The 24295-nt window shown below is 41.9% G+C and overlaps 2 protein-coding genes across 4 annotated transcripts in view; one reads left to right on the top strand and one right to left on the bottom strand.

Annotated features, from left to right (window-relative positions):
* LIPH (lipase H) overlaps window positions 1–24295 on the bottom strand; it is a 53749-nt gene that overhangs the window by 1223 nt on the left and 28231 nt on the right. The window contains exons 5-9 of one of the 3 annotated variants that reach the window (XM_006071082.4): window positions 23479–23568; window positions 20033–20200; window positions 18133–18228; window positions 16153–16264; window positions 1528–1701 (exon numbers count right to left, since the gene is read on the bottom strand). In XM_006071082.4, the coding sequence (XP_006071144.3) occupies window positions 1528–1701; window positions 16153–16264; window positions 18133–18228; window positions 20033–20200; window positions 23479–23568 (640 nt within the window). Of the gene's footprint in view, window positions 1–1527; window positions 1702–5260; window positions 5871–12248; window positions 12415–16152; window positions 16265–18132; window positions 18229–20032; window positions 20201–23478; window positions 23569–24295 lie in introns of those variants that run through there. The other 2 variants (XM_006071084.4, XM_044943935.2) reach the window with 2 other exon arrangements.
* Window positions 6066–6849, top strand: LOC102406221 (39S ribosomal protein L32, mitochondrial-like). Its single transcript, XM_044943937.1, has one exon. The coding sequence runs from the start codon at window positions 6097–6099 to the stop codon at window positions 6661–6663; it is 567 nt and encodes a 188-aa protein (XP_044799872.1). The 5' UTR covers window positions 6066–6096; the 3' UTR covers window positions 6664–6849.

Genomic DNA, 24295 nt, shown 5'->3' with positions numbered 1-24295 from the left:
GGAAAATGCTTGCAGTAAATAAGCAAGGTCATAGCAACAACAGTAAGTAAACTAACACAACTTTGTAAAGCAACTATATGTCAATAAAAATTAATTAAAAATAAGAAATCATGGTGTTAAATTTTATTTACCACATAATTTCAACTAGATTTTTAAAAATAGAAGATTTAAAAAATTAAGCAAAAATTTTAACAGTGGTTGCCTCTGAATAATGACATTATCTATGATATTCTTCTTCACACTTTTTGTACTTTTCAGATTTATAAAATGAATATGTATTCCTTTGATAACCAGGAAAGAAGTATTAAAAGGTCCCAGTTTGAGGTTCCCTGGTGGTCCAGTGGTTAAGAATCGACCTGCCAATGCAGGGGACACAGGTTCAATGGCTGGTCCAGGAAGATCTCACATGCTGTGTGAGCAATTAAGCCCATGGGCCTAAAGCCCATGCTCCACAACAAAAGAAGCCACCACAGTGAGAAGCCTAAGCATCACAACCGGAGAAAGCCCATGTGCAGCAATGAAGACCCAGCATAGCCAAAAATACATAAATAAAAATCTTTTTTTTTAAAGTTCCAGTTTTAAGATATAATGACTATCCTTGGGGAGTAGGAGGGGGTGGGACTTGTATTAGTAAATGTTTTAAAGTATCCTAAACATTCAGGAAAAAGGAATTTATAAATGTAAAGCAATAACTGCTCACATCATTTTCTGTCTCTTCGTCCACAGGTTGACTGCAAGGACTATATGTAAGTGTGGCATTACTCACAAAGCATACATACCATCACAGCTTTGTTCTTTCTCCCCCTTTGTCTTTGCCTCTCTCTCTGTACATACAAATACACACTGTTTATTTTTTCTGAACCAAGTGAGAATGGGTTGTTTACCCCATTAACACTTCAGCATGTTTTTCCTAAGAACAAAGACCTCCTCAGTGCAGTTATCAAATTTAATATTAATATGTACTTCTATCCTGTATCAATGCAATAAAATATTTCAAATTTTCTGTACCTTTTTTAATGCTGGGCTGTGTTTTATCAGTTTGCCAAATTATATGAGGCTTTCTTTTCTACAACAGAGTATCAGCTTGCAAAAAACATGGGTGGAGTGCTAGGGAAGAATTGTTTAAACATATAACAACATTATTTCTTTGGATTATTGGCCCATTTATCTTTAGGTGCATCCCAGTAAATTTTTCTTGGATTACTGGGCAACTTATCTTTTAATATTTATTTTCAATTTATTTTTATTTATTTGGCTGCTCTGGGTCTTCATTGCAGCATGTGGCCCCATGTGGGGCCAGGGATCAAACCTGGCCCCCCCAGATCCCCATTGCAAGAGTGGACCTCAGCCATGGACCACTAGGGAAGCCCCTAGGAAATTTATTTAATCAAATCTAGTTGTGGAAAACCCCTCACTTCTTTCATTGTGATTACTGAAATCCTGCTGAAACATCAGACCAAGCAAGTTGGACAGGTGTCAATAACATCTTTAGAAAACAAGAGCCTGTCAGACCCTGCCTCAGCTTACCTCTCTGGATGGCCAAGTGACCTTAACTTCATTCGGAGAATCCTGAGCTTGTACCTCGGGCCGATTACAGATCCTGTAGAGAACACCAAGGAAATGGCTTCCACTTTATCCAGATCTTGATTGAATCTTGCAAGCAGGCTCACTTGGTGGTATTTCTGAAATGTTGCAGGTTCACTGGAAGGAAGAAAGAATATATTTTTAAGTGAATCTAAATTACCAATGAAAGAAAACCATTTGAAGCCTACAGATCACTCATTAGCGGGTAGCCATTTGACCCCATAGCCTGCACTAGGTGACTTTCCAAAGGATCAGCAGAAGTGAAGCTGCTGACCCCAGGACTGATGAAATACTGTGACACTGGAAAGGTGTGTGCTGCCTACCTGCTATAGGTCAGACAGCCTCCTTCTCTCTTGATACATATCTCCAGTCCCCTGAAAAATTCTGCAAGGTATTACTGTCTTTATTTTACAGACAAGGAAACAGATGCTCGCAGAGCTTAAGCTCTCCCAGGTCACAGGGCTTATCTATAGCAGTGCAGGAAGAAAAACTAGGTTCTGGATGAATTCAAAATTATGGTTTCTCCACTGAACTGCATTGTTAGATGCATAGGTATAGTTTTTAGCCAAACTAGATACTAATTTAGAAGTTGTGCTTAAGCATATATTTTTTCAGTTCTACCTCTCAAGGAAAACCTCAAATTAAAATAGCTACATCACAGGTTCCAACAATTTTTTCTAAGTGTGTGGAGATGTTTCCTACAACTGGAATCCCAAATTGAGCCTAAGGTGTGTCCAATGGAGTTTTAGCTGGGTACTGCCCCCCTGGGGAGCTGGAGAGTAGGCTATGGAGAAATGATTGCTCCAGAAATGAATCCTTAGTTTGGAGGTGCAGATGGGGGTGAGGAGGTGCTTGTTGCCCCAGCCTCACTGTCAGTCTTGTGGAAAGCTGAAGTGCTACACATAGAGCTAATCTAAAAGGTTGCCCAGATTTTGGTTTCCAAACACCATCTCCACAAAAAAGAAACTAAGGCTCCCTAGAGAAATGGTTGATTTCAGGGCTCGGGCAGGGAAAGCACAAAGTGATCCTAGAATGATGTGTATGCCGAAAAGTAAGAAATACTCGAAGAATGATAGAGATGTTCAAAAGAATATGGAATCACTTCAAACCCACTAGGATGGCTACTGTAAGAAAAAAACAAAAACCACAGTAAGTGTTGATGCAAGTATGGAAAAACTGGAACCCTTGTATGTATTGGTGGGAATGTAAAATAGTACAGCCACTATGACAAACAGTATGAAGGCTCCTCAAAAAATTTAAAGTAGAACTACCACATGATCCAACAATTCTACCTCTAGGTGTATACTGAAAAGACTTGAAAGCAAGGTCTCAAACAGATATTTGCACACCCATGTTCATAGCAGCATTGTTATAATAGGTAAAAGGTGAAAGCAACTCAAATGGCCATCAATGGATGACCAGATTTTTAAAATGTGATTTGTACATACAATGGAATATTAATTCAGTTTTAGAAAGAAAAGAAATCCTCTCACATGCTACAACATGAATGAGCCTTGAGGACATTATGCTAAATGAAATAAACCAGTCACAAAAAAATAAATACTGTTGAGTCCACTTATATGATGTGTCTAAAGTAGTCAAAGTCATGGAAACAGAAAGTAGAATGGTGGTTGCCAGAGAATAGAGGAAGGGATAAATAGATGTTATTTAATGGGTATAGAGTTTCAGTTTTGCTCCTACTGCTGTTTAGTCACTAAGTCATGTCCGATTCTTTGGGACCCCATGGACTGTAACCCACTAGGCTCCTCTGTCCATGGGATTCTCCAGGCAAGAATACTGGAGTGGGTTGCCATTTCTTTCTCCAGGGGATCTTCCTGACCCAGGGATCGGATCCTTATCTCCTTTCTTTACCACTGAGCCACCTGGAAAGCCCCAACTGAGGATAAGTCTCCACTAATACAATAAAAATCCATGAATCCATATTGATATAAACCAAGAAATGAATAAATAAGTGAGAAGAAAATGCCTTTCCTAAACATTGACTTAGAAAAATCACCATATGGCAGCCATAAGAGTAAAAATTCAACCACAGAACATGAAATCTAGTGGGTAAAAGTTTGAGGAGTAATGGACAATTTACATAGTCTCAAAGTACCCAGCCACAAAATACAGTGGAGAAACTTGGCAGAAATCACCTTAATCAATTGATTCATGTTAATGAAACAAACCAAAATTGTGAGCCTCCTAACAGGATTCACTGAGACAGACATGACCACCTTTGTGGTGTCCTTGTCAAAGATGCATGCCCTGAATCTAATCATGAGGAAACATCAGGGAAACCCAAACTGAAGACATGCTAAAAATAATCGACCTGTAATTCTCAAAAGTGTCAAGGTCAAAAGAGTTGAGGAAAGGCAGAAGAACTGTTCCAAAGTGAAAACTAAAGAAATAGGACTACCAAATGCAGCCAGGAATCCTGAACTGAATCCCTTTGCTACAAAAGGATGTTTATTAGGAAAATTAGTAAAACTAGAAATGGGGTCTCAGGATCAGTTCAGTTCAGTCACTCAGTCGTATCCGACTCTTTGGGACCCCATGGACTGCAGCACGCCAAGCCTCCCTGTCCATCACCAACTCCTGGAGTTTACTCAAACTCATGTCCATTGAGTCGGTGATGCCATCTAACCATCTCATCCTCTGTCATCCCCTTCTCCTCCCACCTCAATCTTTCCCAGCATCAGGGTCTTTTCAATTGAGTCAGCTCTTCACATCAGGTGGCCAAAGTGTTGGAGTTTCAGATTCAACATCAGTCCTTCCAATGAACATTCAGGACTGATTTCCTTTAGGATGGACTGGTTGGATCTCCTTGCAGTCCAATGGACTCTCAAGAGTCTACTCCAACATCACAGTTCAAAAGCATCAATTCTTCAGCAGTCAGCTTCTCACATCCATACATGACTACTAGAAAAACCATAGCCTTGACTAGATGCACCTTTGTTGGCAAAGTAATGTCTCTGCTTTTTAATATGCTGTCTAGGTTGGTCATATGGAGAAGGCAATGGCACCCCACTCCAGTACTCTTGCCTGGAAAATCCCATGGATGGAGGAGCCTGGTAGGCTGCAGTCCATGGGGTCGCTGAGAGTCAGACATGACTGAGCGACTTCACTTTCACTTTTCACTTTCATGCATTGGAGAAGGAAATGGCAACCCACTCCAGTGTTCTTGTCTGGAGAATCCCAGGGACAGGGGAGCCTGGTGGGCTGCTGTCTATGGGTTCACACAGAGTTGGACACGACTGAAGTGACTTAGCAGCAGCAGCAGGTTGGTCATAACTTTCCTTCCAAGGAGTAAGCGTCTTTTCATTTCATGGCTGCACTCACCATCTGCAGTGATTTTGGAGCCTCCAAAAATAAAGTCTGACACTGTTTCCACTGTTTCCCCACCTATTTGCCATGAAGTGATGGGACCAGATGCCATGATCTTAGTTTTCTGAATGTTGAGCTTTAAGCCAACTTTTTCACTCTCTTCTTTGACTTTGGTCAAGAGGCTCTTTAGTTCTTCTTCACTTTCTGCCATAAGGGTGGTAACATCTGCATATCTGAGGTTATTGATATTTCTCCTGGCAGTCTTGATTCCAGCTTGTGCTTCATCCAGCCCAGAATTTCTCATGATGTACTCTGCATATAAGTGAAATAAGCAGGGTGACAATACACAGCCTTGATGTACTCCTTTTCCTATTTGGAACCAGTCTGTTGGTTCCAAACAGGATCAGCATCCGATGGTAGCAATGGATCAATGAAATTCTCTTATTCTGATGGTCAATTGTGGTTATGTAGGAGAGGGTCCTTATTTGTAGAACACACACACTACGGTACTTTGGGTTGATGAGCCTGCATGTTGGTGACAACTATAGAATGGTTCAGAAAAAGATAAAGCTCATAGTACTACTGCAACTTTTCTGTAAACTTTAATTTTTCACAATAAAGAGGAAAAAAAAAAAAAAAAACAATAGGAAAGGAGTGGTTTAACCAAAAAGGGTTATAAACAGTTCAACTCTAGTCCTCCTTGATCAGAGTCTAGCAATGGAAAAAGGGATCCTTCCCACTTCTCCAAGGGCAGCTGTAGAACCAGAAAAAGGTAGGGACTCCAGGAGGAGGTGATGCCACCTGCAGATGGCAGAATCCAGTGGGGGTGCTAGGGAGGCGGACAGGAAAAAGGAGGCCTGGATCTGATCAGGGTTGTCTGTGAGCGCAGGTAAGATGCCCTCTTCCACCAAGAGCGAGGTCTAGAGATACACAGGGAGGCACTAACCAAGGCTGGGTTCCTACAAGAATAAATAGAGTAAGAGCCAGTGAACTATGGGTTCTGGCAGTATGGTGCACTAAATACCCTGTAAATAACTCATAAGAGGAAATACAATTACAAACAACAACAACAAAAGTTAAAAGCCTTTTAAATTGCATTGAACTAAGAAGAAAGGAAAGAATACTGAGAAACCCTCAAAATACATGAAAGCAGAAATCCAAATAGAGGGCTTTCGGTCGAGGAACATGGCGTCTATCATGCTGGTGCTGTTTGTTCCGCCGTTGCCCATAGCCCGAGGACTTCTCCGGAACTGTTGGAAGCAGCTGCAGCAGAAACTTCTGCAGAGCCGACCAGGTTTTCCCAGTCCTCCATGGGGACCAGCGTTAGCGGTCCAAGGTCCAGCTATATTTTCAGAACCAACAAATGATACCAGTGGAAGTACGGAGACGTCCAGCCTTTTGGATAGTATATTTTGGATGGCAGCTCCTAAAAACAGGTGCAGCATTGAAGTGAACCAGTGTAGGAGAAGAAAGCCTCATAAGCTTATTAAAGTTAAGAACAATATAGACTTTTGTCCTGAATGTGGTCACCTGAAACAGAAACATGTCCTCTGTGGCTATTGCTATGAGAAGGTGTGCAAGGAAACAGCAGAAATCAGAAGACAGATAGGGAAGCAAGAGGGGGGCCCTTTCAAGGCTCCTACTGTGGAGACTGTGGTGCTGTACTCGGGGGAGACGCCCTCCGAGCACGAGCAAGGCAAGAGGATCATTGAGCGAGAGAGAAAGCGGCCATCCTGGTTCACCCAGAATTGACATCAAACATGTTTCAAGAAGATAGCTTCACGTAAGACCTTTCTCCTGAAAAAGGAATATTCTTTGCTTTTACATTGGTTGTGTGCTTATTTTTAAATCATTGATGTAGCTTCAAACATCCTTTATAAGCAGTTAGTTTTTTGCAGGTAATTTGCATCAGGAGTAAAGTCTAAATGTTTCTGCAAAGGCTCAGTGGATTTCTGTCTGCTTCTATTATACAGTGACGTTTCAGTAAAGATAACATTTTCAGGTCAGAGAGTTAAAACATAATTTAAAATTCATAGCCAAAATTAGGATTCTGGGTTCTAATTTTATTTGTTTGCGACTGGTTTTTCTTACTCAAAAATACTTACACGTATTCTTTTGTTTAAGTAACACCTGGAAATAGGTTATGTAAATTCTCGGTATCATTTTTTTAAGATGGTAGATGTAGCAGTAAGAAAAAGGTTGTTCTGTTTCTTGTTTTTCTTTTGTCTTAGCAAATTAAAATTGCCTTTGTATGGCACTTTGTATGAGAAAAAAAAAAAAAAGAAATCCAAATAGATAAGGGGAATACTGAAGTCACCCTAGGTTGGTCTTTTTTGGAACTTGGTAAGCTTGCGCTTCAATATTCATGGCCTTGCAGGGCAGTAGGACATGAAACAAAGCCTATGGGCTCCTCAAGGTCAGGAGTTGAATAGGAGGTGTCTGGGGGCCAAGAGTGAACTAAACATGAATTTGAAGTAAATAACCTTCTACCGCCTCAGGGGACAGAAAATTTCCCCCCTCAAATCTTGACACTATGAGAAGCTAAGATAAAGATTGCTTACATGGGTCAGCAGTTTCACTTCGAAGTACTTGGTCCGAGAAACCTCAGGTTTAAAAAGTAAAGCCATCCCAGATTGATGCTATCTCCAGGAACTAGACTGACGCAAACACAAATCCCTTCTATAGCAATCTACTTCTACTCAGATCCTCAAAGAATTCCCGCACATAGTAAAATAATTACAATAATGATAAAGGCATTTGAAAGGGAACGGGGAAAGCCACGGGTTTCGGGCTTTATGACCGCTAGCTGCAGGCAGAAGGATGCAGGCGGGAAGATGCGCGGGTGCCCTAGGTACTGGCGGCGGGGTGGCACAGCCGCCTGATCCACGCGGCATCTGTGCGGCAGCTGCAGGCAGGAGGCTCCTCCGCCTGGCCTGGGTGCGAGTGAGGAGGCCCCGCGGGAGGAGGCCGGTAGAAGTGAAGTGAACGCGAGGGTTTGGGACCACCGAAGCGATCATCCCAGGGGAACCGTGTGCACCGGGCAGAACCCGGGCATCCTCTGCTCTGCAGACAGGGGGCAGGCAGCCCACCTGCCCGTCCCCTCTGCACCAGACCCTGATGGATCCAAAATGCTGACTGCCAAAAGAAACAGGAAAAAATACAAAAGATCAGAATGTTAAAACCTACCAAGATTTCTCAGAATTGTCAAAGAGCATACAAATATGTGCTTACATGAAGAAAATGTGATGCAAGAAGTACTGCACTCAAGCCACCGGTAAGGAAGCACTTGCGGGTGACCCTCAGTCAAAGGTTTCACTGTGGAATTTCAAACTGCCAAGGGATATGGGAAAACATTTAGGCACAGACCCCCAAAATAATGTCCCGTAAAAGGAAAGAGAGCCAAAGGAAGTCCGCCACTGAATGCTCCTGTTCTAGGGAAGCAGCGAAAGTGGCCAGAGCAGCCTGACTTCCCATAATGTTCTCAAGAAGAGCCAGAATATCACCCTCATGCTGCAGCCTAAGAGTATTTTGCTATTTCAAACTGAAAATTGTCTTGAGGAAAAGTCTGTTTTCCAGTGCTTTAGGGAACACCACACATTGAAGACTTATATTCACCTGACTGAATAACAACCAAGAAAAGCTGCAGAAGCAAAATTTCTTAACAAAGGAATTTTAAAAAGAGACATGACAGAACTTCCCTGGTGGCCGGGTGGCTAAGATTCCTCACTCCTAATGCAAGGAACCAGGGTTTGATTTCTGGTCAGGGAACTAGATCCCATGTGCTGCAACTGAGAGTTCAAATGCTACAACTAAAGATCCTGCATGCCACAATGAAAGTCCCACCATGCCACAGCTAAGATTGGGAGTGGCCACAAAAATAAATATTCAAAAAAAAAAAAAAAAACTCCAAAGGGATCAGAGACCTAAATGTGAGACATAAAACTATAAAAGCCTTGTAGCCAGAATATATACAGAACTTTGCAACTCAAAAATAAACAGCTAATTAGCCTAGTTTAAAATGGGTAAGGCACACAAAATTTTGCACCCAAATATCTTTAACACCTTTATCCAAAACTACCAAGACGGGGACTTTCCTGGAGGAAAAAAACCTGCCAAGATGGAATTCCCCGGGTTCTAGTGGTTGGGGCTATGTGTGCTTTCATTGCTGAGGGCACAGGTTCAATCCCTGGCTAGGGAACTGGGATCCTGCAAACCTCTCAGTGAGGCCAAAACTTTTTTTAAATTAATTAATTTTTAAAAAGCTGCCAAGATGTCTTTTGTAGGTGAATGGATAAATAAAATGTGATAAACCAGCTTGTCATTGGTGCTGTTGTTTAGTTGCTAAGTCATGTACGACACTTTGCCATCCATGGACTATAGCCTGCCAGGCTCCTCTGGCCATGGGATTTCCTAGAAAAGAATACTGGAGTGGGTTGCCATTCCCTTCTCCAGGGGATTCTTTGCGACCCAGGGATAGAAACCAAATCTCCTGCATTGCAGGCAAATTCTCTACCACTGAGCCACCAGGGAAGCCCATGATACATCAGACAATAGAAAAGGAAATGAAGGTAAAAGAAAATGAGCTGTCAAGTAATACAAAAAAAAAAAAAAGGAGGAACTCTAAATGCTTATTACTAAGTGAAAGAAGCTAATCTGAAAAGGTTACCTACTGTATGATTCTAATTATTTGACATTCTGAAAAATGCAAAACTATGGAAACAGTAAAAAAAAAAAAAAAAAAAGTCAGTGGTTGCCAGTGGCTGGGGAAAGGAGGGATGAGTAGGCAGAGCACAGATTTTTAGGGCAGTGAAACTATTCTGTGATCCTACAATGACAGACATATGTCATCGTACAATTGACAAAACTCATAGAATGTACAACACCAACGATGAACTCTAATGTAAACTATGGACTTTGGGTAAGAATAAGTTATCAGCGTAGATTCTTCAGTTGTGACAAATGCACTATGCTGGTGCCAGACTTTGGTTCTGAGGGAGGCTGCCCGTATGTGGGGGCAAAAAGAATACGGGAAATCACTGTATTTTCTGCTCAGTTTTGCTGTGTACTTAAAATTGCTCTAAAAAATAAAGTATGTTTAAAAGGAAAAATGGGCTTCTATGGTGGCTCAGACAGTAAAGAATCTGCCCGCAATGCAGGAGACCCGGGTTTGATCCCTGGATTGGGAAGATCCCCTGGAGAAGGGAATGGATACTCACTCCAGTATTCTTTTTTTTTTTTTTTTTAATTTTTTTATTTTTTAATTGAAGGATAACTGCTTTACAGAATTTTGTTGTTTTCTGTCAAACCTCAACATGAATCAGCCATAGGTATACATATATTCCCTCCCTTTTCAACCTCCCTCCCATCTGCCTCCCCATCCCACCCCTCCAGGTTGATACAGAGCCCCTGTTTGAGTTTCCTGAGACATACAACAAATTCCCGTTAGCTATCTATTTTACATATGGTAATGTAAGTTTCCATGTTACTCTCTCCATACATCTCACCCTCTCCTCCCCTCTCCCCATGTCCATAAGTGTATTCTCTATGTCTGTTTCTCCATTGCTGCCCTGTAAATAAATTCTTCAGTACTTTTCTAGATTCCGCATATATGCGTTAGAATACGATATTTATCTTTCTCTTTCTGACTTACTTCACTCTGTATAATAGGCTCTAGGTTTATCCACCTCATTAGAATTGACTCAAATACATTCCTTTTTATGATTGCCCACTCCAGTATTCTTGCAAGCAGAATTCTAAGGACAGAGGAGCCTGGAGGGCTACAGTCCACGGGGCTGCGAAGAGTCAGACACAACTGACTAACAAAAGGAAAAATGGGTAAGGGATCTGAACAGACATTTCTCCAAAAAGCTATACAAATGGCCCACAAGCACATGAAAGATACTCAACATTATTAAATCATTAAGTGAGTGAAGTGAAGTCACTCAGTCGTGTCCAACTCTTTGGGACCCCATGGACTGTAGCCTACCAGGTTCCTCTGTCCATGGGATTTTCCAGGCAATAGTCCTGGAGTGGATTGCCATTTCCTTCTCCAGGGGATCTTCCCGACCCGGGGATTGAACCCGGGTCTCCTGCATTGTAGACAGACACTTTACCATCTGAGCCACCAGGGAAGTCAATAGGAAGTTGCAAATCAAAACCACAATGTGATATCATGTAATGCCCATGAGAATGGCTGTAACAAAAGACAGACATGGATGAATGGATAAACAAAATGTGATGTATGCTGCTGCTGCTAAGTCGCTTCAGTCATGTCCGACTCTTTGCAACCCCATAGACGGCAACCCACCAGGCTCCTCTGTCCCTGGGATTCTCCAGGCAAGAACACTGGAGTGGGTTGCCATTTCCTGCTCCAATGCATGAAACTGTAAAGTGAAAGTGAAGTCATGGTTGACTCTTCACGACCCCATGGAGTGTAGCCTACCAGGCCCCTCTGTCCATGGGATTTTCCAGGCAAGAATACTGGAGTGGGTTGCCATAACATTCTCCAAATGTTATGTATATATACAATGAAATATTGACAGTGAAAGTGAAAGTCACTCCATGGAATTCTCCAGGCCAGAATACTGGAGTGGGTGGTCTTTCCCTTCTGCAGGGGACCTTCCCAACCCAGGAATCAAACCCAGGTCTCCTTCACTGCAGGCGGATTCTTTACCAGTTGAGCCACAAGGGAAGCCCAAGAATACTGGACTGGATAGCAAATCCCTTCTCCAGTGGATCTTCCTGACCCAGGAATCGAACCGGGGTCTCCTGCACTTCAGGCAGATTCTTTACCAACTGAGCTATCAGGGAAGCCCATTGGAATATTATTCAGTCTTAAAAAGAAAGGAAATTCTGGTCATAAGCTGTAACATGGACAAAACTTGAGGACATAATGCTAGGTGAAAAAAGCCAATCACGAAAGGACAAATACTGTATGATTCAACTCATGTGCTGCGTGCTAAGTCGCTTCAGTCATGTCTGACTCTTGGTGACCCCATAGACTGTAGCCCACCAGGCTCCTCTGTGCATGGGATTCTTCAGGCAAGAACATTGGAGTGGGTTGCCATGCCCTCCTCCAGGGAATCTTCCTGATGCAGGGATCAAACCTGCATATCCTGCACTGGCAGGTGGCTTCTTTACCACTGAGCCACCAGGAATCCCATAATGTATCCAAAGCAATCAAATTCATAAAAATAGTACAATGGTGATTGCTATCGGAAATGGAAATTTTTATTTAATGGATATATAGTTTCAGTTTTTCAAGGTGAAAGTTCTGGAGATCTGTTTCACAACAATGTAAACACGTTTAATAAGAAACTGTACACTTAAACATGATTAAGATGGTAAATTTTATGGGTTTCTTAATTATAATTTAAAAGAAAAGTCTTAAAAGACTGACGATTAGAATCTTGGCAAGGATGTGGAGGAAATGGAACTCTCATATATTGCTGGAGGGAGCGTAACATGGTGCATCCTTTTTTGAAAACAGTTTGGTAGAAGTTCCTCGAAAAGTTAAACACAAAGTTCTGTATGAACAAGAGAGTCCACTCCTAGGTATACACCCAAGAAAAATGAAAACCTATGTCCACACAAAAACCTGTACATACATGTTCATAGCAGCATTATTGATAACAGCCAAAAGCAGAAAGAACCCAAATATCATTCAACTGGTGAATGGGTAAATAAAATGTGGTATGAGTGAGCAGACTGTGCAGTGGAAGCTTGCTGAGCCAGAGGTCAGTGGATCAAAATAAAATATGGAATATCCATAAAACAGAATATTATTCAGCTATAAAAAGGAATGAAGTACTGATGAATGCTTCAACATAGATGAATCTTAAAAATATCACGTAAAGCGAAACAAAAACCGCATATTGTATGATTCCATTCATATGACATGCCTAGAATAGAAAAATCTATAAAAACAGAGAGCAGATTAGTGGTTGGCAGAAGATGGCCAGGAGGAAGGAATGAGGAATTACTACTGACAAGTATGGGGTTTCTTTTTGAAATGACAAAAATGCTCTGAAATTAGATGGTATTGATGGTTTCATGTTTTGTAAATATACTAAAACCCTGTGAATTACAAACTTTAAAAAGGTGAATTTTATGGTATGTGAATTATATCTGAATTTTTTAAGGTTAAAAAAATAAGAAATACATTTGAATCATGTGTAGAGGTAGAATCAACAGGCAAGTAATATCCTTGAATGTGACTTCATATGTCCCCACTGTCTGGTAAGACTGAATAAACTCAAGCGGTGTGTGTGTGTGTGTGTGTGTTAGTCGCTCAGTCATGTCTGACTCTATGACCCCATGGACTGGAGGCCACCGGGCTCCTCTGTCCATGGAACTGTCCAGGCAAGAATACTGAAGTGGGTTTGCCATGCTCTTCTCCAAGTTATCTCCCCAACCCAGGGACTGAACCCATGTCTCCTGCATTGCAGGTAGATTCTTTACCATTTGAGCTACCCAGAAAGCCCCCAAAACTCAAGGTACATACCCTAATATTATTTTCCTTTTCTTAAATTGTAAAGATACTGAATACTAAAATGTTAAAGTTTACCTGGCAAAAGAAAGAAAAGTAGCCATAATCTTACCACAAAATAGAACAATTATTTACTTTTTTCCCATATATTCTCTGATCGGTGGTGACTTTTTCACAAACTAACTAAAATAGAAATGACTGAACATGCCTTTAAAAAGATATTAAGCTCTCTATCTTAATCAAGAAACAAGCCTTCATAAAAGAGAGAAAGGAGCCTCCAAATTTAGGAATTCCTGCTGCTGCTGCTGCTGCTAAGTCGCTTCAGTCGTGTCCGACTCTGTGCGACCCCAGAGACGGCAGCCCACCAGGCTCCCCCGTCCCTGGGATTCTCCAGGTAAGAACACTGGAGTGGGTTGCCATTTCCTTCTCCAATGCGTGAAAGTGAAAAGTGAAAGTAAAGTCGCTCAGTCGCATCCGACTCCTAGTGACCCCATGGACTGCAGCCTACCAGGCTCCTCCGTCCATGGGACTTTCCAGGCAAGAGTACTGGAGTGGGTTGCCATTTCCTTCTCCATAGGCATTCCTACTTGGGAGAAATTTACTATATAAAATTCAAATTTCCAAGACATGTAAAGCAAATATGTAACCAAGTTTTGCTCCTCATAGAACTGCAGTCTCCCTGCTGTTTCTTAGACTCTCCAGATGAGGGCTCTGCCCACCTTTCTCATTGAAGCCTATAAAGTACCTGAGACTGGTTTCTCAAGATTGGGCCCCTAGCAGTTCCCTCCCTGAAAATATGGACTGGGGGATCTTGATGCTGAAAAGAGTGTGAAATTGGCCACATCCCTTGCCCTCCCTGAGCCTCAGTTTCCTCATATATAAAAATAGGGATAGTAATACCACCTCACAGGGTTTTAGTGAGAGCTACATTAACCACTGTCTGTAATGTGCTTGATTCAATAAACAAAGGCTGTTATTATTATGTTCCAAGGATGCATTTGAAAAAGTCATTTACAGGGAATTCCCTGGAGGTCCAGTGGTTAGGATTCTGCACTTTCACTGCTGAGGGTTCGAATTCAATCCCTGGTTAAGAAACTAAGACCCCCATAAGCCACATGGTATGGCCAAACAGAACCCCCACACCTTCCCTATTTATCTGCACAGTGAGCCAGCCCATAAGATGATCGCCAGTTTCAGATGACCTTCTACATGGTCCTCTATGAATGAGGCCAAGAGACAAGACAAGCGTCCAGAAGATAAAAGGACCCAGGAAACATCTCCTGAGTAAATGAATGAAATGAGTCTCAAATGCTTTTGCTTAAATTAAAAGGTTTGGGGATTTCCCCCCTTTTTTCTTGTTTATAGAAGTAATAGAAGAAAAAATTATTAGTTCTTTTAAAACTATATATGTACAACAGCACAGAAAACTGAAAAGGAAAGAGAAGCTTTAGAAAGAACTCATATCGCTTCCACCCAAGGGGCAATCTAACTTATTTTGACTTGCTTCTTTTTCATTATTTTGACATTGTTGTGCTAGTTGTATACTGTATATGATTTTATAAAATATAACTTTATTTTTTCCACTTAGTGCATTATAAGCGTTTCATTTAATGTTTCATAAATAACTTCAATACTTGAATACTGTTTTATTATATGGAAATATTTAACAATTTCCCCATCATTGGACTTTTAGGATTTTTCCAATTTTCTATTGCAAAATACATTTTCTGAGTGTCAGAGACATACATATATATGTTTGTGTATATATGTATATTATGAGCTCAGAAAAGAATAGAAATGTATGTGTGTGAATGGGTACCTTTGGGCATGGGATGGTTGGGATGTGGCAGGGGTTTGGACTTGTATGTCACATATTTCCTTACTGCCTTAAATCGTTTACAGTGAGCAGGGATGACATTTGCAATTAAATGTTTAAGCAAACCTAGAGACTGTCATACTGAGTAAAGTAAGACAGAGAAAGAGAAATCTGGTATGATAAAAAAGAAATGATACAAACGAAGTTATTTACAAAACAGATTCACAGACTTAAAGAACAAACTGATGGTCACCAGTGGAGAGGAATGAGAGGAAGGGATAGTTAGGGAGTTTGGGATTGACATGTACACACTGCTATATTTAAAATGGATAACCAGGAATTCCCTGGTGGTACAATGGATAAGAATCCACCTGCCAATGCAAGGGACACGGGTTCAATCCCTGGTCGGGGAAAATTTCACGTGCTGTGGGGCAACTAAGCTCTAAGCCAACATGCCTAGCACCTGTGCTCCACAACAAGAGAAGCCACCGCAATGAGAAGCTTGCACACCGCAGCTAGAGAGTAGCTCCTACTCACCTGCGCAGAGCAGTGAAGACCCAGCACAGACAATAAATAAATAAAGTTATTTAGAAAATAAAATGGATAACCAACAAGGACCTACTGTATAGCACAGAGAACTCTGCTCAATATTATATAACAAACTAAATGGGGAAAGAATTTGGAGGGGGAAAAAAGGGAAGGAAGGAGGAGAGGGAGGAAAGGAGGGAAGGGAGGGAGAAAGAAAGAAAATTTCTGCACCAGTTCCATTTTTAAAAAGTCTGAAAGATCAAGAGCCACAAAGCAACATATTCCCTTTATATCTTTCACAGGACAAAGCCACGTACAGTTCTATGATTAAAAGTTGCTATATTTGGAATTTAACTTCCCTGAACAAAAAAGAAAGTAGCAAATTGCAAATAATCCTAGCCCAACTTACTGATTGATTTTGGATTCTGTCGTGTTTCCAGCTTTGTCTTTCAACTTGATTGTAATGGATCCTCTTCTTACATTCTTATTCCAGGTTATAATATCCACAAAGTAATGATATACTTCAAAACAGGGAGAAAGCATGGTGTGAGAGAAATATTCCCAAATGCTTTCCTGAATGTTCAGTTCCTGAAAACCTGACCTACCTAATAACTAGGTCTCTTTTTCCCTTCCTCTCTAGTTTTTCTGCAAAGATTCAGGGCAGAATTTTCCAATATTTCTCTCTATTCTCTTTGGTAAAGATGGCCTGAGTGATGGCAGAACTCAATGGTATCCAGTTGCCATGTTCAGGCACCACTCTCGGATCAGTGTTCCCACGTTACTGACTGAAGTCTCATGGCCTACTGCCAAGTATGAATGATTCACCACAATTTCTGCCAGCTTCAGAATAAACTAAATAGGCCATGTGGAGACCCTCACCAGCTGACAAGGCCTTAGCAGTCTGGGTCATGTCCACCAGCCTACCCAGCCTCCGTCATCTCTGCCCAGTCATGCCATAATGCCACCTGCACTGCCACGCTCTCTCCTGTGTCTGGGCTTTTTCCCCTTTGCCAATTTATCCTTCAGGTTTTGACTTAATGCACTTCCTCGAGGAGGCCTTCACTGATGCTCAGACTAAGTCAGGTCTCTCTCAGAGTTCTTATCATGCTCTGGTATTCTCCCCTCATTAGTCAGCACACTTTACTGTATTTACAAAATACAAGAAAAATGATAATCAAAAAAGTGGTAAATGAATGTGTATATCCATGCAAATATTGCCTGTGTGATGTCTTATGGGGTTAAAAAAAAAAAAAGCTAAAATATTTTAATGCTACAACAATAACTGGGAAGGGATAATGATTCCTTTGTAATCCCAGCAGAAATACCTATTGATACCCATTGCTTGCTTGCTTGCTAAGTCGCTTCAGTTGTGTCCAACCCTGTGTGACCCCATGGACTGTAGCCTGACAGCTGTCCATGGGATTCTTCAGGCAAGAATACTGGAGTGGGTTGCCATTTCCGTCTCCAATTGATACCCATTAATTCCTACTGAATGAACGAGGGCACATAATATGTCCAGAGAACTTTTCTTCCTACCTACTCTTTCTTCCTACCTACCCCAAGGTCAAGAATGATCTGGAAAGATGGGGATCCCACCATGATAGTCAAATTTACTATCTCTGGGTCAGACTTTCAGAGAAGGGCAAAGAGGCTCAGGGAGATGACAGTCCTACAAGGGAATAACGTCAGCCATGGAGTTGCTGTTTCATGGCCTGTTATTACTCAGGAACTTGTCCCATTTGGATCAGGCAGATACCAAACCCTGAGCTGCTACACATGCTCCAAAAGAGGAGGGAAACCTAGTGATGTGCAACCCGCTTTATAAGGGAGACTCCCAGGGAAAGTGAAAAGGGAGATAAGATTGTAAGATGTACATCTACCCAGGGAAATTCCTACTTGCTTCCTAGGGCATCTAATCATCTGCTGGCCTATTTAGCTTCCATCTTGAATACCCAACCTCTCGATGTCTTTAGAAGGTCACTGTGGCTACTTTGGAGCTGGAATTGGCCTATAGATGTGGCTGACAGCTGACTTTTCCTAGTCATAACCTCATGTCTCAAGCAAATTTTCTGGAAGATCTTAGTAATTAGAATGGCCATCCAGTGGAGCTAACCACTATGGCTTGTTGAGATTTTAATTCTTTTAACCCAGAAGGTAGGCATGATTGTCCCCATTTTACCAAGCAGAACTTTGAGCCTCAGAGAGGTTAAATGTCTTTGTCATACAGCTGTTGTGTGGTAGAGTCAAGATTCAACCTAGGTCCTTCCAGCTCCAAAGTCCATGCTTCACCATGGCCTTCATGTGCCAAGAAGTAACCAGGAAGCTGAGATTCAGACATTCCAAAAATAAAAGAGTCGGGCAACAGCAAACAAGCACATTCACCACTCACTGCAGAAGGGTTTCTCCTCAGCTGTGTCAAAGAATGCTTTAATCATAGGAGGATCCCCCTCCCTTAAATAGTCTTTCCAGTTATCAGCATAATAGCCTATAAAACAAGTCAGAAGAATGTAATGTCAACATGTGTTCTATGAACATAAAAGCAGTTGGGGAGACTGAACAGCGGGTTTGACTGCCACCACCAATGCTGAGACAATCACCCTCGTACCCACCCCCATGGTGAGGACCTGCAGGGCATGCCCCTCCCCAGCAGCCCCCTTACTTTTTTCACAACCCTAGCCCTAAGAGCTGGGGCTTGTAAAAGGACCTTCCAGTGACTTTTCCCCTCTTTCTACTGACATCACATCACCCAGCCCTGGTTCTCAGGAGCAGGGGTGTGGGGAGTGACACACACTGAAAACTAAAAATGTGCTGTGCTTAGTCTCTCAGTCATGTCCGACTCTTTGTGACCCCAGGGACTATAGTCCACCAGGCTCCTCTCTCCATGGAATTCTCCAGGCAAGAATACTGGAGTGGGTTGCCATGCCCTTCTCCAGGAAATCTTCCCAACCCAGGGATCGAGCCCAGGTCTCCCACTTTGCAGGCAGATTCTTTACCGACTGAGCCACCAGGGAAGTCCTAGACTAAAAACAGCACTGGTATTTTTCAGTAATACCTTCATTTTCTAGATTATTTAAAACAGATTCAGATTTATACCTAGAGCAGCATCACTTTTGCAAAACAGCGTGCTTTCTTGAATAACTATAATTGGGCCCCTAAACTGCACAGAACTTGGAATGGCCATGTGACTATGTCGAGAGGCAAGAGAACATCCTTGTTTGTGACTGTGCCAGCAGGAATGAGGCTAAGGGCTGGCACTGGGGCCTCTCTCTCCCCTTTTCCCACTGCTTAGAGAGTGGCCTCCGCATTCTGGGACCCAGGAATCAGTGTTTTTTAAAAGTTCCATATTCAAATATACAGTCAAGGTTGAGAACCCCTTGTCTATAGCCTAACCTGATGTTAACTTGAGTTTTTCCTTTGGGGACAATTAGAAAATTGTCACGACCATTTAGTTTCGAAGTCATCACCACCTGGAATATTTCCACTGCTGCTGCTGCTGCTGCTAAGTCACTTCAGTCGTGTCCGACTCTGTGCGACCCCAGAGACGGCAGCCCACCAGGCTCCCCCGTCCCTGGGATTCTCCAGGCAAGAACACTGGAGTGGGTTGCCATTTCCTTCTCCAATGCATGAAAGTGAAAAGTGAAAGTGAAGTCGCTCAGTCGTGTCTGACTCTTAGCGACCCCATGGACTGTAGCCTACCAGGCTCCTCCGTTCATGGGATTTTCCAGGCAAGAGTACTGGAGTGGGGTGCCATTGCCTTCTCCGATATTTCCACTAACGCTTAGCAAATATCCAAATAGCCTCCATGGTTATTACTCCAGCTCACCCTGTGTTTGTGTACATACAGAGAACACCGGAGTGTGACGTGGGAACATTAATGGATATGACTTGTTAGAAGGGGTCACCCTGTAAGACCCTCCCCTAACAGAGAGGTTGTATGCCTGGAGAAGGGTGTTCCTAACCCCACGGGAGTAGACTGCCTAAGGTGAAACTCTTGTGGAACCTCCTTTTTCTTGCTAGAATAAAGCATCCAGGGAGGTGGCACTCCGTTCTGGATGAAATCCTACATAGATTGCTTTTCTAACATTCTTTAGTATCAGGAGACTCCAGAGTACTTCACAGAACTATTGGCTAGAAAAAGCTAAGGAAATTAAGACACAGGATATTCAGGCCCATCGTTAGATGGAACACAGGATATTCAGGCCCGTTTTTAGACGGTTAAAATGGTGCTGAGATTCTACCAGAAATTAGCTCTTTGTTAATCAGAGTGGGAAACTGCTGGCTGGACTTACCCAGAACGGGACAGGGCTCCATCTGTGATACGCCACAGTTGACACACTTGCCGTTCCTATAATCCCGGTAGGAGTCACAGGGATACGCGGTGATGGCGCAGTTCTTTTTCAAGGAAGACAGGTACAGGTACACGGACCTCTGGTGGTCACACTTGAAGTACTGCATTCCTTGGTTGTATAAGGAATAATCAAAGAATAGTTGTAGCATTTAGTAGTAAACAGTGCATCGCATATTATTTTTTGTTCTTTGTAAAATTTATTTGGCTGCACCAAGTCTTAGCTGTGGCACATGGGATCTTTAGTTGGGGCATGTGGGATCCAGCTCCCCAACCAGGGATTGAATCCCGGCCCCCAACATTGAGAGTGCAGAGTCCCAGACACTGGACCACGAGGGAAGTCCCTTGCATATTGTTCATCCACATAATTGATTATGTCTCTTACACACCAGGCACTGTGCTAATAGCTCCAGTGTACTTAATTCAGTTTAATCCTTACAAAACCCAATAGATCAAGGTTTATGCTGACAAACAGTAAGTGACAAGAGAGGCATGATTATCCCCATTTTACCTGGCAGGACACTGAGACTCAGAGATGCTCAAGGATTTGACTTTGTCCTTCCTTTGTCCCTGAAATGTCAGGGTAGTCAGAGATCCCTTGGAGGTTTTTAGCAGAAAGAAGCACATTTAAACCAGTAAAGATATTAGAGAAAGAAGGCATTGCGGAGAAACTGGTAGAGAAAGACCCCAAGGAGGGCAAAGAGAGGAGGTAGCTGTGAAAAAGCATGGAGGGTGCTTCCCCCCAGGGTTGGATGGAGAAACGGATGTAAAGACCAACTTTGTGATCCAAGGGTAAGATAGATAAAAAGGCTCCTACAGGTGGGACCTTGATCACGGTACAAAAGTCAAACCTAGCTCAGCTCTGAGAGGTGAGGGTTTACAGCTTGGGAGGTATCTGGAATAGAAGCACAAGGAATGATCATAAGGGAGTCAGCAGGAGATAAGCACGAGGCTTTTCTGGCATTTCTGAGGGTCTTGAGGGCCATGGAGAAGTGAGCGAGTTTGCCTGGGCCTTGTATCCGATCAAGAAGAATCCATGACTTCTCTAGAATGTGCCCAAGCAAAGACAGGGGCTCACATGGCAGAGACCTAAGGGCCTGGGGGCGCACAGGGCACTCATGACAGCAGATAAGTGGCAGGGGCTCCAGTTCTGCTACAAAGGTGAAAGGTGAAGTGAGAGGAGCTGAACAATAGGATGTGGCACTGAAAGCCATAAATGGGCAAGAAGAGGTGACAGACAAATGCAGGTTAATGCTTGGTGGGTGCCATGTGGTGCGATGCTGAGAGGAGGGTGATGAAGCACAGAAGAGTTGGAGCTGAGGAAGGACTAGAGCACAGAGAGGTTTGTCAGCAGGTCGATAGGTCAGATGGTGAAGTCATGTAGAAGTGGGAACTGGGTCCCAAAGATGAGTACTCAGAGAAGAATTTTTAAATAACAGACAGTGAACCACATCAAGAGAAGAGTTGTAATTATGAGCCAGTAGTTGAAGAGGCACGGGTGCTGGAGTCAGATCAATGTTTCTTCTTCCTCCAGAGTCCACATATGTCCATAGCAGGAATTAGTGAAGGACAAAAAGAAATAAACTGGGCAAAAGAGAGAAGCATGCAGCCAAGCTGGCTGGAGTAAAATCGGACAAATCAACATTTAATTATCATTCCTGGAACCTCCACTTGCAGAAACAATGAAGTTAATAGCACCATGGAGGATGTCCTTTAGAAGCAAAGCACATTATCTTTGGCTGTTCATGGATGTTGTTACACTACAGCACACGGGACAGGATTTGAACACATACCATTTATGGTATAATTGAACAGACACTATTTATAGTACAATATGGTTGCCCTACTTACACCATTTCATCTGGATCGTTTTCAAATGCTACAGCATTTCCATGGGACCATATACAGCTATTATTTTGGTACCAAGATCATTTTTTTTTCTAGAATTATTTCCATGATTGTTTAGTTTTATCTAACAATTGTGCAATACAGATTCAGAGCACTTAGAGTTTTTTTTTAAATTCTGTACCCTCATCACACTTTAATGTTGTCCTCTAACTACCTATTTTGTGAGTTTTTTCTCATTGTAAAACTAACATATCTTCATTCAGAAAATATAACATAATAGGAAATTATGACCTAAAAATCACCTAGAAATCCAATATCCAGAAATCACTAATAATTATTTGGAGCATTTAATGTTTAGTCTTTTTTTTCTATACTTACACATGTCCAAATATACACTTAAAAAACAAACTAAGATTATGCTGTTTAATTTTGTCTCTTTTTCACTTTGTAAATATTTCATATTGGAAATATTTTCATTAAACTAACAACATGTTTTTTAAGAATTATATCCCTTTGCTTAGGGTGCGCCATGCTATTTAATAATTTTCCTATGTTGGAGATTTAGATTATTTCTAAAAACTATTATAAATAATTCTGTGTTGAACATCTTTGCACTCCAATTTTTTACTGCATTTCCCATTATTCCTCTAGGAGAGATTGTCAAATATGGACTGTCTAAGTCAAAAACATACCTTTTCAAGAGAGAGAAATAATTCATAATAGTTTTTAATCATATGGTTATGCTTTTTTAAAGTAGTATATTTAAGTAGCAATGTTTTATTTAAAATTCATAGTTGGACCACCTCTAACATCTCAGAAAATTTGTTTTCAATTAATAACAATTCCACAGGGCTTCCCTGGTGGTCCAGTGGTTGAGCATCCACCTTGCAATCCAAGGGACACGGGTCCAATTCCTGGTCCAGGAAGATTCCACATGCAACAGAACAACTAAGCCTTGCTCCACAACTACTGAGCCTGAGCTCTAGAGCCCATGAGCCGCAGCTACTGAACCTACACATGGCAACTACTGAAGCCCGAGGGCTCTGCAACAAGAGAAGCCACTGCAATGAGAAGTCCCATGCACTGCAACTAGAGAAAGCCTGAGTGCAGCAGTGAAGACCTACCACAGCCAAAAAATAAATACATAAATCTTAAAAAAAAAACAAAACAATTTCACATTGGGGTTTCCCTGGTGGTCTGTCCAGTAGTTAAGAATCCACCTTGCAATGCAGGGGATGAGGGTTCGATCCCTGGTGGGGAAACTAATATTCCCACATGCCATGGGGCAGCCGGGCCTGTGTGCTACAAGTACTGAGCCTGCGTGCTCCAGAACTGGAGTGCCTCAGTAGACAGCCGAGCTTCGCAGCAAGAAAAGAAAGTCCAAGTGCCACGAAGAAAGATCCCACATGAAGCAAGACCTGAAGCAGCCAAATAAATAAATAAATATTAAAAAAAAAACAACCCACATAGAATGATAATCAGATTTTTAAAATACACCCTTTAAAAACCACTGTTTTGCACAATATAAAGATCTGTACTTACCTCCAAATATTGTTTGGGGGCAACCAGGTTGATCCAATCCTCCATTTGGGTAGAAGTCTATGTTTCCTAATGGTTTCTCGTAGCCCAGTGCTAAAAGAGAATATACTGTGCTTTCATACTGCTTTGAACTCTTCCCATCTCAGAGCTTATTTGCCTGTAATGATATAGGCAGGGATTGTCTTATTCTTGTCATTGCTGCTATTGTTGTCATTATACGCATTTAAATATTTTGTCCAAAGTTAGCCAGATAGTTAACCCACTCCAGTATTCTTGCCTGGAGAATCCCCATGGACAAAGGAGCCTGGCTGGCTACAGTCCAGGGGATCACAGAGTCAGACACAACTGAGTGACTAACCGCAGCACAGCAACCACATAGCTAGAAAGCAGGGATTTCCAGTAAGACAGTAGGAAGCTGGCAATAGAATTTATGTCTGATATTTCTGAAAATGAGAGTTTTGGCCCTCATTCACTGCCTCGCTGATAAAATGATAAGTCTCATGTTTATATTTGGCTGGAACACTCTTATTGCTGGGTGCTTCCTGAGCCTCTAATTGCTTTTGTGTAAGTGTTTAATGAATAAGAAACAGGAAACCTTCACTTGGTAGGAGAAACCCTTACAATTGGGGGATCTAGGGTGCTTAAAAGGTTGGAAACTCTTCTAGAAAATGGAGACCTAGAAAATTATAGATAGATTTAATAATTGCTTATTCTGTTTAACCTTGTATCTCCAAAGTAATCAAAAATCCTTGATTAAAAGATTATATATATGAATGTATATATATATATATGTATACACACATGTATAATGTATCATTGC

The sequence above is a fragment of the Bubalus bubalis genome, chromosome 1 (assembly GCF_019923935.1).
Source record: "Bubalus bubalis isolate 160015118507 breed Murrah chromosome 1, NDDB_SH_1, whole genome shotgun sequence".
NCBI classification, from domain to species: domain Eukaryota; kingdom Metazoa; phylum Chordata; class Mammalia; order Artiodactyla; family Bovidae; genus Bubalus; species Bubalus bubalis.
The sequence above is the reverse complement of the archived record's forward strand: the minus strand, read 5'-3'. Positions and strand labels throughout refer to the sequence as shown.

Bases quoted from the DNA above. Each gene is read 5' to 3' on its own strand.
- LOC102406221 (XM_044943937.1), top strand. From the start codon at position 6,097: ATGGCGTCTATCATGCTGGTGCTGTTTGTTCCGCCGTTGCCCATAGCC.